The sequence below is a fragment of the Schistocerca serialis genome, chromosome 2 (genome assembly GCF_023864345.2).
Source record: "Schistocerca serialis cubense isolate TAMUIC-IGC-003099 chromosome 2, iqSchSeri2.2, whole genome shotgun sequence".
NCBI lineage: Eukaryota > Metazoa > Arthropoda > Insecta > Orthoptera > Acrididae > Schistocerca > Schistocerca serialis.
Window position 1 is genome coordinate 350225701 of NC_064639.1, and position 20509 is coordinate 350246209.

The 20509-nt window shown below is 38.8% G+C and overlaps 1 protein-coding gene across 1 annotated transcript in view; it reads right to left on the minus strand.

The window, feature by feature from the left end:
• Positions 1-20509, minus strand: part of LOC126457157 (inhibitor of Bruton tyrosine kinase) — a 128483-nt gene that overhangs the window by 21462 nt on the left and 86512 nt on the right. Inside the window, exons 14-16 of the mRNA XM_050093235.1 lie at positions 17699-17868; positions 11946-12537; positions 6353-6574 (exon numbers count right to left, since the gene is read on the minus strand). Coding sequence (XP_049949192.1) covers positions 6353-6574; positions 11946-12537; positions 17699-17868 — 984 coding nt within the window. The remainder of the gene's footprint in view (positions 1-6352; positions 6575-11945; positions 12538-17698; positions 17869-20509) is intronic.

A 20509-nucleotide genomic window follows, 5' to 3' on the forward strand; every position in this document is an offset into this window, starting at 1 on the left:
TACTTGTTATTGGAAGATCCCAATATTAGATGGACGATAGAGCCCCTTGTGAAGAGAGTCCAGTGTGGGCGAGATATGATTGCTTCAGGTCCATCCAATTCAAGAGTCGGAAAGAGTCTGTACTGGCAGCTGTTGAATGCAACAGGGTGCAGGTGGCTGCAAGTCGTGACTGATTTGAATATCAATTATGCCTGTTGGCTGGGTTTCAAGGCCCTCCTCAGTCTCTTTCAATGGCTAAATGAAATGGTAAATGTCACTAACCTCACTTGCACTTTGATAGCACAGCCTGTAATTTATTGCATCATCCACTAGAATAACTGCCACCCATTGGTTTAAAGCTGAGAGAAAGGCTTAAGCCAAAGACCTCATTTATTCTATGATACATGCTCTAAGTTTTTTGATCTGTTTGATTGAGTGCAAAACTGTTAGAGTTCCCGTTAATAAGTTAGATGTGCACTACACTTTGGAAGCAGCTGCTCTCTTAACAGAGTATGTGTTGCATTCACAAAATGAGGGTCTATCAGAAAAATAAAATTTATTCCCAATATTATTTAACAGCAGACATGTACAGAGTAAGGTCTCAAAATTAGTCACACACTAACAGCAACATTGCATACACAATTCTTGCAACAGAAAGTATATTGAAATTAGCAATAAATAGCACAGGACTACTAAACTCAGAATAGAAAATACACCAAAAGATGAGGATGAACATAAATGGTGGAGGTGTACTTATCGGCATAAAGAACTTGATAATGTTAAATGACATGAATACAGAGTCAGAATCCACCTACATTAAGTAATGAAACATTGGAATGCTTCAGAAAAAGCCTGGAAAATATTGTGCGCAAATTTGCAAAGTGTTCCGTAATGGTAGGTGGGGATTTCAATCTGTTACTAATTGACAGGGGGATGCACATATTTAGAATGGGAGGCAGGGACTCCTGAACTTGCGATACTGTAATAAATGCAGTTCTTAAAATTATTTCGAGCAGTTAGTGAGACAGCCTAGCTAGAGAGAAATGTGCTATCTATTGGCAATGACTGGGTCCAAACATTTCAAAATCAAGTAAACACAGAGGCAGAAATCTGCAATGACAGTAATGGAATAAATCTAAGTGTATATTGGAATGATATACAAGAAATTCAAATCCACTGAGAAAGAAACTGAATTACATATGAGAATGATTAGCAAAGACCCAGTTGCAGGCATAAACTCATAACTCGGTTTTTCTACCAGCCACTAGGTGCAATCACAGATGTAAAAAACATTAAAACTTGCTGAACTACTGCATATGACCCCTCATCATACTGTCATTACTGGAGGGGACAATAATGAGACAATAATCACCCAATAATTGATTGGAATAATTACATTTTTGTAAGTGGTTGATAAGACAATCTGCATAACAATAATAAGTAGTCTCTTTGACAACTACTTACGACAGATAACTCAGAAGTGTATTCATAATGGAAGCACATTAGATCTAATGGTATTTTAGTTCTGGGGATAAGCTTGTGACCCAAGTTAAAAAAAATTCCCCACCATCACTGGATTGATATGTACACAATACAACAGTTCATAATTGGAAGGACTGTTCATGGTATAGTCTCTGTAATGAAACTTCTTACCTAATAGTGAGTGATGCATAATAGGTGTGAAGTTAAGCATAGTAATATAGATAGGAAGATGTTAAATGTAATGTGTTCGTCTCTCAAAAGGGCCAATGCATGAAGCACTCAATGACTGCCTTATCAGAATCTGAGCAGAAGGTCTGTCACAATATTCATAGAAGACTGTTAGTATGACCAAAGTTGGTATTCACCCACTTGCACATGACACAAACTGAAATTGAGGGTAGCAAAGTAAAGGCAGAAATGCTGAACTCTGTTTTCAAACCTTTCTTTGTTAAGTAAGAAACAGGTGTGCTACTCAGGTTATTTCGCACACAAGTCCGAAGATTATTCATAAATATGTCAGTGTCAATTGTGTTTAGAAACAGCTGATATTGCTAGAACTACTACAAAGAGTATTGTTTCGGGGGAGGACACTTGTATGACCTAATATTACTTATAATCCATCTTGATTGCAATTTTTTTTTTTGCAAAACTTGTATGACCCATAAGAAAGGGGATTTTCAGTACACACAAAGAAGGGCATCATTAATGGTGAAAGGTTTCTTTGACCCACAAGAGAGTGTCACGCAAGAGTAAAAAACCTTAACTGACAAATGCTTCAAGATAAGGTGCAAACCACCACGTGAAAGTATTCCATTTTTACCCAAACGTACATGATCTCAAATGCAAGCCACACTCCAGAATGAGACTTGGGGGGAGGGGGGGGGGGGGGGGGGGGGGGGTTGAGGGGTGGACAGTGGGAGTTACAAAGTGACCCCACCTCTCAGCAATTTGCACGGAATAAAATTCAGCCTGTTGGACACTTAAAATTATTGTTACATCACGGACACTGATGGCAGTGAGACTTCACGATACCTATTGAAATATTCCGAGCAGAACTAGTGCAGCTGGGACCACTAAGACTTTTATACGCTGTACCAAATCATGTTCGAGTTTTAAGTCAGTCTTTCCATACCATACGAATCATCTGAAGTATTGTTTTCTTTCAATGAAATACAATGTTTTCGCCCAAGAAAGTTATATTTTGGCTCTACCGAGTATTGCACTTGATTTAAAGGATGTAAACCGGGCATAGAGCACTCCACATATTCATGACACTGTTTGTATTGTCTCTGGTAGTGGTTAGATGGAGAACTTTATTAGAGTCCTTTTTTAATTCTAAACAATATAATCTGCATACACAGAACCATTTGCAACACATGTGGTCCACACAAAGTACTGTCATCACTGTGTATAATCTCTCTCCTGCAGCATCTCCTACATCTGTCAATGTTGTTTGACAAACAAATTAGGTCATGGCTGCCTAGAATACAGGCGGCTGTAATTAGGAACTACACGCAGGTGGGCTGCGAGTAGTGACATCACAGGTGAGTCTCACTACACTGCATACCTGAACACAGTTGGGATTTATTGTTACATTGCAAATACCGGCAGCATTGAGAAATATCTTGATGTTCATTGACGCGTGTCAACATGTTATGAATGGAGCTCCTACTACTGAAATATAAATCTGTATTTACAATGCTTGCCAATTTCTGAGAATTTCTTAAAAATGTCCATTTTGGTGTGTGTGTGTGTGTGTGTGTGTGTGTGTGTGTGTGTGTGTTGAAAGATTTCTTTTTATTGCTAAGGATATTTGAAAACTGCTGTAGTCAAAGATGAGCTATATTAAATTTGTGTTTCCCCATGATAAAAAGTAATTAACATTCAATCTTATAAACACTAACACAATGGCCTGTGTGGCAAAATAACTTAGTTATGGCACATTTTTGTATCATGAAAATTAGAAAACAGCTTGCATTTGGGTATATACAGTTCTCACAAAATTTTAAAAACCAGTATTAATTAAGAATCAAGGAATATGTTACTGCATGCAACGACTCCCTCCTTTAGTGATTGAACCCAAGATCATGTCAATTACAACGAACAACAAAACATTTAAGTAATAACTCTTCCTACATTTCATAAGCGAATCTAATCACCAATACATGGTACAACGCAACAGACCTCCTGCACAGTGGTTTGCAGAATATGGATGCAATGTAGTTGACTGTCAAACTGCATATTGACCACAACGCAATCGAAATGAAAGATGATGAAATGAAGGACAGAATACTACAATCTTTCTTCCAAAACTGCTTCTACATCTACATCTATCTCCGCTAGCCACCAAGTGGTGTGTGGTGGAGGGCACTATTCACGCCACAGTCATATTCCCCAAAAAGGTGAAATCAAATAAAATATGTAAAATGTATCCAACATGGCTACATAAAAAACACTACGTGTACTGAGAGCCATTCAAAATATACCGTGGTGCAGTTTACATACAATAAGAGAGTACATGGCTACTAGTGCCACTTGCCTTCTAAAGATACATGAATTACGTCAATTAAATAGTGTGTAGCTCTTGCATTTCCTCCAACCCCTGGAACCTGTACTGCTTTACCAGGGTGTATAAGCAGACAAGGAAGAATGGAGGGGGGGGGGGGGGGATTCCCTGGATTTCCCGGTTAAAAATACACTTTCTCCTGGGTGAACAGACACTTTTTCCGTGGTAAGTGACAGTATATTTTCCCTCAGAACTGTAAAACTTATCAATCCTTTGAATGGTTATGGTGTTATACACAAGCGTAGAATTTCCTGGTACTTTAGAAGACAAAACTCAGGGGGGGGAAAAAAAGTTTTGGAAAGATCTTTGATGTGCAGCAACACGTACGCTGCATATTTTCATATTGTAAAAGTACAAACTGGAATTCCACCAAACATCGCATATTACTTTCCAAAGCACTGAAACCGAGATCGCGATGTGCTTTTATCAGTCGCAGCTCTTGTCACGTGATCTCACCAGTTCAGGACAGCGGATATGAGAGCATAAGACACGCGGTGTAGTCACCCAATAGCAACATCACTGTTGAGTAGCACAAACACACAAACAGGAAAAGTTAATGGTTTAAATTAATATACAGTGTTGCTACAAGAAAAGCAAAGCTTTAACATATAACATTGGTCTCTAAAGGTAATAGGCTGCAAGAGAAGTTAAGCTTTCACGTATAATGTTGATCTTTTTTGCATGTGTTACACATTAAGATACATCACACAAAAGTGCCTGTAAAATTTATAATAATGACATAAATGTTTGATCTTCTGAGCTTGAAATTCTTCTAAATGCCTCATCATCCAAGAGTTAATTTTTAAACATGAGTCAAACGCTCTGTGATTTAAGAAGTTCATCGTACATTCTCGCACTTGCATAAAAGAAGATTTACTTTGAAAATATCGCTTTCCAAACCATCATTCACAATATTTTCCCATGACCTGTTAGAAATAGGTTCGTTCAGCAGTTGCCAGAGCGCACCAGAACACAGGCGCCACCACTCTTGAGCAGTTATGATGACACAGAAAGCCTTTATGTTTGTATGTGTGAACATTGAAAGACCTTACATTATTTCATCCCCCCCCCCCCCTTTATTATGGCATAATGCCATACAAGACAGAAGATGAAAACGTGCGCTTTAAACGCGACTAACAGTTGAAACTAGCTAACACTGTGGAATCAAACACTTCATTTCAAATACATTGACTACTTCAGAGGGAAAGATTAATAAAAGCCGAATTTCTTTAGCAAACCGACAAAAATAACTTCATTCTTCTGCAAGGCTTGACTGTCAGAAAGGGGGAAATAAAATCTGAAATTAATAACATATTTCTGTCTTCCATAATTATGTGAATGTATTTCAATTTACTTCATAGCTCCCAGCCACAGAAATCCATTTCGTTTTCACTTGACGTCAGAGCAGTAAATGAAGAAAAAAAAAAAACAAAAATCACTAAATGTAAACACTTCCCGACTATAACTCAGGCTGCTCTGTGCATCAGCCCCGGATCTACGATATTTCTGAACTGGAGCAATACTAGATAGTGGCACTCTCCCCCTCCCTTGAGCGTTAGAGATAAGACTTATTCAATAACTATTCCTGCCACTGTCAAAACATATTCGCCGTTTAACTTCACTAAACCTGCCAGAATCCCATGATTATTATCCAGTTAGGCATTGTTACATGTTCGTACAACGCATTTTCCACATTTCTTCCAGAATAGAACTTAAGCAGCTGCTAGGCGGGGACTGAAAATACAGCTGGCTCTTAGTAGTGTAGCGATCTGGTCAAAAATTTTCTGTCAATATTTCGTTTTCTTGGATACACAGAGAAGATAATACATAACCTTTCTTACCTGTTATTCCTGTTAGTTGTTTATTTCCACTCTGGTAGTCTGAATCTATGGATTTCGCTAGTAATTATAACAACACTGATCATTCGCAAACCCAATCAACCACATAATCAGATAGCGATTGGCATTCATCCGTTCAGCTTGTATAGACCCATCCCCTTTTGCGTGCATGAAAGTTTATTTGTAGATGCGGCAAGGATTCCCCTGACAGAGACATCACATACACTAGGCACGTATTCAACAATCAACTTATTATTCATTCAGAAATCAACTTAGAATGCACTCAAAAAATAACAGGGAAGTGTTTCAAAATCATATGAATAATCTATAGACCAATGTGTGCTGTAGATACCTCGGTTTGCCGTCCACCCCCCCCCCCCACCCCCCCCCTCTCCCTCTCCCTCCCGATTTTCTTCTCACCATGAACAGAAAACTCAGATCCAATACAGTTAGCTTTGCATATGAAAGCATAAAACATTAAACGTACCTTGGAAGCTCATTATTCTGTGCTGGAATCATTTCAGTGCAGTGACGGTTTTGTTTGACTTCTTCTCTCATAATATCAGTCAGAGACAAAGAATTGTCACTGTGTGCATCTGAACTGTTCCATGCCAATTTAACCTTCATAGGTTCTGTTCTCGGAGATGTGCCAGATTCTGCCTGTTTCTTCAACTGTTTTTGGGATACCTTCGTTATCTTTCTAATTTCACTGCAAAGAAGCCACATTTTATTCACTAGACTAAGACCAAAACATGAAATTTTAATGGAAACATAGTTAACACTTTAAAGAAAGAAATGGTGATTATTATTTTTATAACTAATCTTCTTTTTACATCCTATAATTTAAATTAACCAGCAGAACATCAACAGTACAGGGAAAAATTGCAAGGGTTATTCTGAAACTAAAGCCCCTCTTTCTTCCTTTGTGTTGACTTTGAATGTCTGATGCAGACTGAAGTATTACAAAATTTTTAATTTTTTCACTAACATCCTGTTTCTTTTGTGGCCCTCTAATAGATATCGGGAGCATGGGAAGGTTGGAAAAAAGTGTTCTACATTGAGGTGTGTAGAAAACATTGAGGTGTGTAGAAAACACAGATGCATCATTGAATTTCTCATGGCTCAACAATTTGCACCCACTGACATCCATTAATGTCTGATAAAGGTGTCTAGGGATCAAAGTAAATCAGATTAATGTGAGGTGGTGGGTAATCCATTTCAGTACTTATGTAAACGATGTACACAACAGGGGGAGGGAGAAAAGGAATGACGGGTGAAAAAGGGATGGATGACAGGCAGGGGAGGGAACAACTACAAGGAAATGGAATACAGAAATGGCACTGACAAATTTACCCTAGTGCAGAAAGAGGAAGTTTTGTGTGGTACATGATGAAACTAGGAGCTATGTGGGATGCGTTGGAGAAAGGATACCGCTTTGACAGGATGAGTGGAGGACATGCTGTTTTTGAAAGTGGTGAGAAGGGTTTTGGGAAGGGCTGTTCCATTCCAGAGCAAGATGAAAGTCCATAGCCCGTTGAAGAGTTTGGTTAAGCTGTTCCAGCCTGGGGTGATAGGAGTTTTAGGAGACAAGCATGGGAGACATGTTTGTGCACTCAATTTGAAAGCAAGTACTGATATGAGGAATTTTCTTACACCCCAGTGACATAACAACAAACATTCCCGTTTCTAGGATACCGCACATTCTATAAACACCTTTAAAAGCTTTCATATTCTGCAATACTCCTCACAAATATATAACTACAAAAACTGATTACCATGGTACAGGCATCCCCGAACTAACTCTGATACTCCAATTCTGTGGTCTCAACTTCTTCAACACTGTCTCCCAGACTGAATACTTGCCTTCTCACAGCTAAAAGAACACTGTAAACGCTGACTCAATCTCCGATATTTAACAATTTTGGCCGTAGGCCCTTTGTAAGCACCTAGACCCAATTCTTAACTCTTTGGCCATCAAATATCTGCAACGGCAATATTACAAAAATAAAATAAAAATTAACTTTACAGGCAGCATGGAGTCATTCAAAAAGTATTCTCCTTCATTCACTCCTTACAGTGAAAACAATCTTTTCCTACTAATCACTAAATAGAACAGAACAGAATGAACATTTGACTTTCCTAAAGCCTGTCCCACTTCCTTATTTTACAGGAATTCCTGCTCAACTTCTTGGGCTGCAGTGATATTTGTTTTGAGCCATGCATGCGACCCATGGGTTGGACATCCCTGCTACATATCTGTCCCAGAACCTTGCTTCCAAATCTATCTCCTTCCTCAGCACAGCCTCACCCAATACACCTGTACCCAGCAGATCACGTATGGGTTTCCCAAAATCCACAAGCCTAATAACCCTGAATGCCACATTGTAACTAGTTACTGAGTTCCTGTGGGAGTATCTCTCCATCAGTTGATCAACACATCCATTGCAAGCAGCTTAATTTTCTATTTTCTAATTTTCTTGGCTGCAAAGGAGGGAAGGAATCCAGTGTCCACTCTGTGCGTACCGGAAGGAGTCATTCCAGCTGTGGAAAAGGTGCTTCCACATGCTACAAAGAACACAAAATGCAGCCAACTGCAGGTGGCAGCTCAGGTCTGTACCAATGATATGTGTTGCTATGGATCGGAAGTGATTCTCTCTAGTGGCTAGCTGAAGCTGTAAAAACTGCCAGTCTGGCTTGTGAGATGAAGGTGGACCTCACTAATTTTAGCACTGTCAACAGAACTGACTGTGGTCCTTTGGTACAGAGCCAAGTGAAGTGTCTGAATCAGAGGCTCAGATGGCTCTGTCCCCATGTAAGCTACAGATTCCTTGACTTGTGCCATTGGAGAGGGTTTTCTAGGTTCCACTTAATAGGTCAGGGATTCACTACACACAAGAAGTAGCTACATGGGTAGTGCGGGCTATGTGGAGGGGACTGGGCCGTTTTTCAGGTTGGAGAGTCTCAGGAAAATACAGAAAAGGTGTCAGTCAACAAGGGTGCAAGGCAAACTCAGGAAGACAAGACCTAACAACCATCACTATTATAATTGCAAATTGTCATAGATGTGTTGGGAAAGAACCAGAGCTACTAGTGCTAATAGAAAACACTTTATCTGAAATCATTCTACATACAGTAAGCTGACTAAAGCCGAAAATAAGTTTAGCTGAAATTTTTACAATTTGCCTCACTGTGTTCAGAAAGCATAGATTAAATACAGTTGGTGTTGGAGTGTTTACTGCTGTCATCAGTAGTGTATCTTGTAGTGAAATTAAATTAGACTGTTCTTGTGAGTTAGTGTAGGTAGAGGTTATACTTGTCAAATCGAATAATTTAATAATTGGCTCCTTTTACCAACCACACCAACTTATGTGATTACAGTTTCTGAACACTCCAAACACAACCTGAGTTTTATTTCAAATAACTACCCCACTCATACATTCCTGACAATTACTTCAGGAGCCCTCTCGAACTGTAAATGGTTATGGAAACATACTTTAACTCATAGCAACAAATAATCCTGAGCAAGTAGGGAGCCTCAGGCAGATATAGAGATTACTGACCACAAGGCTGTTGTAGTGAGACTGACTACCATAATGTCCAAATCCACCAAAAATAAATGCAACATACATCTACTTAAAAAAGCACATAAAAATTCACTTCACGCCTTTCAAAGAGAGTGTACCCCTCCATCTGATCTGATTGTGTAAGCGTAGACCAGATGTGGTTCAAGGTCCTAGGAACAGTATAGATGACAATTGAAAGATATATCTTACATAAATTAATAAGCAATGGTCCCTGTTTCTCCTTGGTACATAAAATAGGTCCAGAACACTGACGCAGAAGCAGCAAAAATAGCATTGCCAAATTTAAAAGAAAGCAAAAGCCCAAGACTGGCTAAGTTTCACAGAAGATTGAAATTTAGTGCAAACTTCAGTGTGAGATTCTTTTAATAGTTTCCACAACAAAACACTGTATCAAAATCTGACACAAAATGCAAAGAGATACTGGTCGTATGTGAAGTGCACCAGCAGCAAGACGCAATCAGCACCTTCACTGTGTGATAACGATGGTGATATCACCAGTGACAGTGTCACTAAAGCAGAGTCACTAAACATAGTTTTCCAAAACTCCTTCACCAAAGATGACAAAGTAAATATTCATAAATTTGCACCTAGAACAACTGTCAACATGAGTAACTTAGAAATAGATATCCTTGGTGCAGTGAAGCAGCTTAAATTACTTAATAAAGGCAAGGCCTCCTGTCCTTATTGTGTACCAGTCAGGCTCCTTTCAGAGTATACTTAGCAGAACTCGTCGCAAGATCTCAGAAAATGAGCTTTTGGCCAACAAGGCCTTCATTGGAGATAGAAAACAAACACAGAGACTGCTGACCTCAGTAGACAGAGACTGTGGTCGTGTGTGTGTGTGTGTGTGTGTGAGGGGGGTGGGGGGCAAATAGTAAGCACAGATTCAGAAAACACCATTCTTGCAAAACACAACTAGCTCTTTATTCTTACTAAGTAATGAATGCTATCGACCGGGGATGTCTAATAGATTCCATACTTTTAGATTCCTAGAAGGCTTTTGACACCATTCCTCACAACTGACTTGTAATTAGACTGCATGTTTATGTAGTATCATCTTAGTTGTGAGACTGGATTCACAAGTTCCTGTCAGAAAGGTCACTCTTTGTAGTAATTGACAGAAAGCCATCAAGTACAGCAACAGTAACATTTGCTGTTCCCGGGGAAGTATTACAGGCTCTCTGCTGTTCCTGATAAATGTAGATGACATAAGAGACTATCTGAGCAGTGCTCTTAGATTGTTTGCAGATGATGCTGTCACTTACTATCTCGTAAAGTCATCAGAAGATCAAAACCAATTGCAAAATGATTCAACTAAGATATTTGTATTGTGCAAAGAGTGGCAATTAACTCTCAATAATGGAAAGTTTAAAATCATCCACACAAGGACTAAAAGAAATCCACTAAATTTCAGTTACATGATAAACCACACAGATCTGAAGGCTGTAAATTCAACTAAATAATTAGATTACAATTACAAATAACAAATTGTATAGATCACATAGATAACTTTGTGGGGAAAGCAAATAAAAGATTGGAATTTACTGGCAGAACACTCAAAATGCAACAGGTCTACTAAAGAGACTGCTTACACCACACCTGTCTGTCCTTTTCTGGAGTGTTTCTCTGTGGTGTGGGATCTGCATCAGATGAGACTGACAGTTAACACCGAAAAAGTTCAAAGAAGGGCAGCTCGTACTGTACCACTGTGAAAGATGAGAGAGAGAGAGAGAGAGAGAGAGAGAGAGAGAGAGAGAGAGAGAGAGAGAGATTTACATGATACACGAATTGGTGAGGCAATCGTTAAAACACGGGCATTTTTGATTGCAGCAGGACCTTCTCGTGAACTTGCAGTCATCAACTTTCTCCTCTGATTGCGAAAATATTTTGTTGGTGACCACCTACATAGAAAGAAATGATCATACCTGGTAGCTAGTTCATTGAAACCTCTGCCAGGCACTTCACTGTGAATTGCAGAGTAACTATGTAGATTAAGAACTCAAAACTACTTCCTTCATGACCTCCCACCACCCCTACCTCCTGCCAATGTCTAATCCTCCCAGCATAAAAATCGAGTACACCCCAAAATATTGCTCAGAGGTCACTTCCCCCAAGTAAGTGACAGATTTAAAACTTTTATGATGAAATTCAGCTCAAGTGGGATAGCAATGACATAACAGAAGTCGGCTGTGTGGAACAATATGAAAATTGCTGGAAAATAATTTAATGAAGCAGATGAGAACACAGCTCTACAAAATAATGAACTTTTTAAAATTTTCTGTTGGAACTGTAGCTCTCACACTGATAAGAGGCAACTGAAGGAAGCCAAGACAAGCTAAGCTCATTAAAAAGTGAAAAACAAGGAAATGTTTTTATGCGCTCTGTAAGACTTTTCAGTAATGTACCATATTTAGAAACATTTGTCATACACTATAAATTCCAATCTCTAACATATCTTATATAAACCATCATTAAAATAGAATTACTGCTTCTTACCTTACTCTGCTCCCAGATTTGATGAAATGACTTTCATGTTGGGGTGGTGACCTGCATAATTCTGGGAAATCATTTTCACACATTTTGTGCCCACTATTTTCCAAATTATCTGTTGCTCGCACAATGTGCGGAACAATAACAGTTTTTTGTTGTTCTTGGAAATCTCCTGCTGAGTGTTGTGAATTAGAAACTAATTTTTCAAAGGCCTCTCCATGATTTTCTGTTGATATTTCTTGAGCACAAGAGATTGCTTTTAATCTTGCTTTTATTATCCTTTGATGTTTATTGCTACCAGTTATTTTAACCCATGAGGAAGAGTTCGTATTCTTGGGTGACTGACTATCACTAGTATTTTGAGATGAATCCAAACAATCTTCTCTTGCTTCTTCATGTTTTATTTCTGTTAGATTTTCTAGCATTAAATGTACACCTTTTGTATCGCCATCATCTGAATTATAAGATGCATTAGATGAAATAGATTCATTCCGAGAACGTTCATTTAATTTTCCTCCCTCACTTATTTTGCGAATTCTAATCTTTTTCTTGGTTGATTTTACCAACTTCTTTGCAGCAGTATCAGGTGAATCTGGATCTGAAAATTTAAGTACAATAAATTTTAAGACCACAAATAATGAGAAACAAAAGGAAATTGTAGAATAGTTTTAAAGTACATTTCAGTTTCATCTGACCATGTAAAATTGGAATGCTTATGTTTACAAATCAGCATGGCAAGCCACACAAACAACTTTCCCATTAATGCAACTTGGGTCAGAAAGCTACTAGACAGAATGTCACATTATGGATGTTTCTATACGACCTTTGTCAAGGATAGCCTGCACGTCTGTCTGCATACACAAATAACATCCACTCTTATTCAGATACAGACATTTGTGGAGGACTTTACTAGCCACAGAATGTGAAGAACACTGCATTATCATTTCCCAGTCTCTCCATAGCCAAATAACATGGCTATATGACAGGAGTCATTGGTGAATCTGGCTCATCTGTTCCCACAATGTGTGGACCACACAGTGACAAAGACACTGGAACATTTGTTCAGGCAAACAAAATTTTCATACTAAAGGTGCAGCAAACACAGGCCAGAGTGCCATAAGTATTTATAACTTGGCTCACACTTCAAGCTACAAAGCAAAAAATAAAATTAGATCTCATGGGATCACTTCATACTATGTAGTGAATGGCTGTATGTGCACTCTGACACCACTTATTATATGACGTTACCATTCACTCAACAACTGATGAGCCACCAGTCGCAGTGCATGCCGTGTTACTGGCTAATGACCACATTTATGGTCCAGCTCGTGTAGGACTCTGCAATGGGAACAACATCAAGAATTCCTTCTAAGCCATTCCACCCAACAATCAATCAACACAGCGGAATGCTTGGTGCAGATATTCAATTTACAAATGCTCCAAGACCCTTACTGTCTCAACAACAGAGACTGCATTAACCTTGTTTCTTAGTGCATACAGGACTGTACTAGTCTAGTGGAAGAGCTGCAAGGTTGTCAAATCTGGATGCTGCTCCTCTTCTTTTTCTTCGTCTTCTGCTGTTGCTAACACAGCAGTTACAACTGATCTGGCTCCAGCAAGGAACACTCTTCAGCACACATACATTACAACATTGTCCAGGGTGTACATGGGCAACTTGGTTTTCTTGAGAGGATAGCCTGCCTTCATCTCCTTTTATTAGGTCATCATATGTAATGGGCAGCTTGTGGCGGAGTCAGCAAAGAGCTGCTCCTCACTGGGCCACTCTCTCACAATGTGCTCTATTAGCATTACTTCCTGCTCTAAAGAACTACTGCCAGTGTGTATCTTAAAGGCCAAATAGAAATTTATATTTCCTGCTATGTGCTAAGCACTGGCTACTATAGTTTCATCTTCATACTCCAGCATACAATACTGGGTATGACAGTGGAACAACACAGTCTGCAGTGGGAATTGTGGCCTAATCAACAACATTGTTAACATAGTACAAATCTCAGTTAAAAAAAAAAAAAGAGCTTTAAGTTGGACGACAGGTAAGATGAAAGGGTAAAGAACAGGCAACCTCTGGAAGCACCCAACATATATCTGATGAAGCACGTGGGAAACCTGTTTGATTTAACTGTTGTTACTCTACAGTCAGTCTGAAATTACTTTAAGCTTGTCAGCTATGAAGTAGTAGTGGGGTGAGTCGCACAAGGAAGGCACGGCACCCATTCAGCCAACCTTATGAGCCCTGTAGTCACAGCAACCACTCTGAAGTCGTCAGACCTTCACTCCCATCACTACAACACTTCCCACTTCCACTATGCTACAGTGTCAGGCAGCTTGCTGTTCTGGGAGATCATTTGCTTGGCGGCGAGATTTCGTTTGTTTTCATTTCTTAGAATTGTGAGGTCAATATTCTACCTATTATTTACTGTTTGTTGTATGCTGTGAGACACATGTCAGAAATAAGTCCATCAAATTTTATTCAGTGGTGTGGAGTAGCATGTCGATTCTGCAGGAAAACATGTTCTACTTCTGATTCTTAGACCAACAAAACAGGGAAACAGGAAACAATGTTCGGGTAGTTGTTAAGTGTGGAACAGCCCACTGTGTGTGCTCTGGTTTGTCATACGTGCAGATTTGGTGTAAACATCATCAGCTCAAAACTTGGCAATGCACAATGGTGAATGATTGTGTCCACCTGCTGTGGAGGCCTCCTTATGCTTTGGCATCCTGGCCTGATGACACCTTGGAAGCCATGGGGTAGGGGGCAGGAAATAAGCATGTCAATGACAATGACAGAGTCACTTCAATAACTGTAGAGATTTTCCTTTATCACAAGAAAGGTGGATTCAGATCAAAGACTGATGCATGCACTTTGACTATCTGATCTGCTATCTGCATGGCAAAATTATATTTCTCAAACAATGGAATATCCACGATGGAATGTAACAATATTATGAAAAGTAAAGTTGCTACTCACCCTGTAGTGGAGATGCTAGGTCGTAGATAGACACAACAAAAAGACTGTCACAAATAAAGCTTTCGGCTGTTAAGGCCCTTGTCAACAATAGACCCCCCCCCCTCAACACACACACACACACACACACACACACACACACACACACACACACACACACACACCTCAGCATCTCTGCTATATGGTGAGTGGTAATTTTCCTTTTCATAAAATTATATTTCTGTGAGTTTTTACTGTTAGTAATAATGTGTTTGTCAGCAATTGAGGGCAAATGAAGTTCATCTCACAAGCAGAGGTCCCCAGACATGAAATTGTCTATATGGTGATGTAGGTTAGGGTCCCAGGTATCACACACTGCAGCCATTCACCCTGGGGTGCCCTTGTTAGCAAATAACTGAATGGGGGTGGGCGTAGGGGGTGGGGGGAGGGGAGGAATATTGAAATTTCTCATGATATTCTTCAGCATTAAAAATGATAGGCAGAGCAGTTCTGTGGCATAGTGGATAAGATACATTCAAAGAGCAGCCCTGTGGCATAGTGGAATAGATACATTACTTGTTGCGGGTGTGTACAGAAGGTCATGGATTAGAATTTCATAAGATGCTCTAAATTTATTTTCAAATGTTTATTGACATCATTTTCATCATCATCATTTTTATTCGACTAATTGGCTTAAATATATATATTTTTTAAATCCCTCAGCCTTTGCCAAGTCATTTTAATCATGTTAACTATTTCATTTGCTCTTATTTTGTCGTTCAATCATTCTTTTTATCGTAAGGAATCTTTGTGCATGTGATTTTATTACTTTTATCTATTAACTGTGATTTAACAACTTCTGTTTTATAATTTCATCCATGTCATTGCATTCATTATTTCTCTTCCACATTGCTTGAATTCCATGTCATTTCCAATCCTTTCTTTCATTTAAATCTTTATATGCATTATTTCGTCCACAGTGCAATAAGAATTAATGTTTCAAATGTTTAACTGACGGAACTGCATTTTCAAATGTTTCAATATTATAATAGACAAATAAAAATAAAATCACATGCACAAAGATTTCAATCCTCCTTTTTTCAAGACAAAATAAGAGCAAATGAAATTTTTGATATGATGATTGTAATGACATGAGGATTACCAATTAAAAAAATTACTCGAGACTAATTTTAAAAAAAGATCAAAGTCGTTTCAATGCTGAGTTTCAAACCCCAACCTTCTATACATTACAAAAGTATATCAACCAAAATGCCACGAAACTGTTCTCCATGTGCTTAACAATTTTAATGCTCGAACACCACACAAAATTCCAAATTTTCTTTTTCATCAATTACTCACAAACAAGGTCCCAGCAGAATGAATGGCTCTAGAATGTGCTACCTTGGATTTTAACCTATATCACCGAATAGATGATTTCAAAAATTCGATTCTATCCCTAGATGTCAGTCTTGGTTACATAATAGAAACCCCTCTCACTGTTTGCATTTTAATTGCGACAATACTTTTCTTCTTTCTTCCAAATTGACACTATAAGTTCCCTCATTTCAAGAATGGATTAATTATAAACCTCAGATTGTGTATCTTGTAATGAAGTATTCAAACCAAACAAGCAATCACAGAGGGTTTTCATGCGAGAGTGCACCATCAAGTGTTGCATTTAACTGAAATGACCTCATGTTAGAGATCTCCAATTCACTGCCAATTTGAGGCAAATAAAAACACGATTCATGTTTAAGGCTTCATTTGCAAAATGAGTTCACCTCAGTTCAGTAACAAAAAACTTTTCAGTAACATTGCCAAGAAATGCATTTTCATAAACTTTACGCACGAGAATGTAATCTTAACAATTTGCTACCATAAATAAAACTAGAATGAAAATATGCTGCAATTCTTCCAGAACACATTGGTGCCAGTTCTGTCTTTGTTAACATCGAGTATAGATTTAAGTGTCAGGAAGTCATTTCTGAAAGTATTTGTATGGAGTGTAGCCATGTATGGAAGTGAAACATGGGCAATAAATACTTTGGACAAGAAGAGAATAGAAGCTTTCGAAATGTGGTGCTACAGAAGAATGTTGAAGATTAGGTGGGTAGACCATGTAACTAATGAGGAGGTATTGAATAGGATTGGGGAGAAGAGAAGTTTGTGGCACAACTTGACTAGAAGAAGGGATCGGTTGGTAGGACATGTTCTGAGGCATCAATGGATCACAATGGAGGGCAGCGTGGAGGGTAAAAATCGTAGAGGGAGACCAAGAGATGAATACACTAAGCAGATTCAGAAGGATGTAGGTTGCAGTAGGTACTGGGAGATGAAGGAGCTTGCAGAGGATAGAGTAGCATGGAGAGCTGCATCAAACCAGTCTCCGAACTGAAGACAACAACAACAACAACAACAACAGCAAACATGGCTCAAACGATGAAAATTTTCATCATCTTTGTCTTCTTTGAAAGACTTTGGCCACTGATACTGCTAACTTTAGTTCTTTTGAATTAGGATTCTGGATGGTTTTACTAGTTAATCATAAAATATGCTGTCCTCAAACTCTTCAATCTTTTCAGTGAGTTGAGAGGACCACTACCTCCAAAAGAAAGAAATTGAGCCATCTGTTCTTTGTGTCCACATCTGCTGTTACGTTGCAACTCAAATTATATAATCTGCTACTACGGTAAGTGAGGGCTGGAGGCAATTTCAAGCTGAACATAAAAATATAAAAAAAAAGAAAGCATTTTAGTCATCTTTAGTACAAGATTATTTGTTTTTATCACTTTTGTACCTTTATCCAAGTCAAAGGTGAATGGACGAGATCCTGCTATTGACTGAACGACCTCTTCACTTGGTGCACTTGAGTATGGTGTGATAATACGTTTGCACAATGCAGGGTTTAACTCGCAATAGTACTTGCTTAGCTCTTCCAAAATGTTATCACTGGCAGCTTCTAATGACCTGCAAGAAAGAACAAAAACATTAGACACAAGATAAAATGAAATTGCTTCTTAGAACACAACTACACTGATGACAGTGAAAATTAAAAACACCAGGAAGCATATTTGTGAAAGAAATTAACTTTATGTACATAATAATACCAATTATCAGAATTACACAACTGTATAAAATCTTGTATTTTCAGATTTCAATATGGTGTGAAGTCTCCATATGTTGCAATTAAGAGTTACTAAATGTCACAGTGTAGAGCATGGGAGTAAAAGAGTGCCAGAATATGTTTCTGAGGAATCTCTCTGTACAGAGTCTGTGAGAGCACACAAAGTATTAACAGTGGTTGTTGAAAAACCACAAAAAACAAGTTATCAATCAACCAACCACATCATACACATGTTTGATATGTACCATGCTAGGTCAGTGTGCAACCAAGTTAGCAGTGGTAGTTGTCCTTCTGTGAAGAACACTAGCACATTCTTGACTGCATATGGTAGTGCACTGTCCTGCTGAAATTGGAATGAGGAGTTGGATGTAGATGGGTCAGTGCATCACACACTGACGAAGCAGTTTCTGTTCCACTCGCCTACAGTACCAGCAAGCTGCTGTTATAGCTTTTATTACATGGTACCCCAAATCATTACATTCCTATTTACCTGCTGCACTGACCAGCAATGCCAAGCTGAAACACTTCATTATAAGAAAGGTTTTAAGATCCCTTCGAAAAACATCAGTCATGTCACATATGAAGTTCACATGCTTATTCTGATCTCATGACGTTTGTGATTATCTGGACAATGGAAGCAGGCACTAAAGTGACAGACAGTGATGAACCATTAGCACCTGCAAGTCCACACTAACTGCAGTGCTCTAGCATCAACTCAACACTGTGGATGAAGATGTATGATCTATTACAGACACAAGGGCAAAAAATTGTCAACCATAATTATGTTGACATTGTCTAGTCCCATATCCAATACTCACTGTCTACAATAATCCAATTGTACTCATTTTCATAACAGTATGATACACATGAGCACAGAAGCCATGATATGACGAAGCTACGATATGACAAACCCATTTCCCTTAACTGACTAATCTGCAACATTCATACTCAATCAAAACATGATATTTCATCCCCTGATACTGACAAAGCATCCTGTCATTTGCTTTCATGTTTCGATTACATTTGACAGCTCTTCACTGAATATGCTTGACTCAACACTGACCTTTCCAGACATGCGAGAGGGTAAAGCTGGGCCTAAATAGAAGCCATTTCTTTGTAATCTTAATGATTTGTCATTTGTACACTGTTCTACACATTCTCAAAGTTGTGATGCATTTGAACATTCTTTCTGGGTTTTACACCTTTTAACAAACAATACTGACAATGAGATGCCTGCCACCAGAAATAAAGTGTTATCTTAAAAGCAGAATAAAATAACTGACTACCACAGAAGTTGGCTTTTAAAGTGACAGAAATAGAATTTTCTCTATTGAAGTCGTTAACAGATGTGTAATTAACTAAATTACTTCAGCTATGATGGTAAATCACCTTTCATTCTAAATGAGTTTAGAAATTACTAAGTGACTCAAAGAATGAATTATTTGCAGAAAAGGCTGTGCAGAAATTATTTGGACAGCACTATGCATTCTGATACGTCTCATTCTGGTCATTAAATCCCATGTGTTTCTTCGGCTCTGCTCATTTGAGTTCCAAAATTCAGTGCTTGGTCAAATTGTGATTACAGTAATGGATCACGTAATTCTCCACTTCAATGTCTAACACAGACACTATCATCTCTTCCTCCTCCTCTAAACTATGTTAAATACACAGGGGATTTTTCCTAAAAAGTATTTTTTTAACTTACTTATACATTTTTCCCACATTCACTCCAATTTTCCATCATATTTACTAGTTGTCCGTTTCATTTTGTGACCTGAGGGCTTCCAACTGCATTCTTTTATTTTCTCTTTGATTCATAATATTGCATATATAACAAGTTCCCCATGGCTTTATTGCCACCTCTTTGCTGTACCTATATTCTCAAATATTAAATTCTATTTTGTTCTTTTCCATCTACTTAGCCCTGTGGTCACTGCTGCCAGAATTCCAATTTTGTTAAATTCTTACTTTATTTATCCATATACCACCACCCACACCCCCCTTCATTTCTTTTTCCGTATTTCACCCTATCAAGTTATTATTGGGTACACTTATAACCCATAGTCTCCTACATAACTTCCTATATACACTCCTGGAAATGGAAAAAAGAACACATTGACACTGGTGTGTCAGACCCACCATACTTGCTCCGGACACTGCGAGAGGGCTGTACAAGCAATGATCACACGCACGGCACAGCGGACACACCAGGAACCGCGGTGTTGGCCGTCGAATGGCGCTAGCTGCGCAGCATTTGTGCACCGCCGCCGTCAGTGTCAGCCAGTTTGCCGTGGCATACGGAGCTCCATCGCAGTCTTTAACACTGGTAGCATGCCGCGACAGCGTGGACGTGAACCGTATGTGCAGTTGACGGACTTTGAGCGAGGGCGTATAGTGGGCATGCGGGAGGCCGGGTGGACGTACCGCCGAATTGCTCAACACGTGGGGCGTGAGGTCTCCACAGTACATCGATGTTGTCGCCAG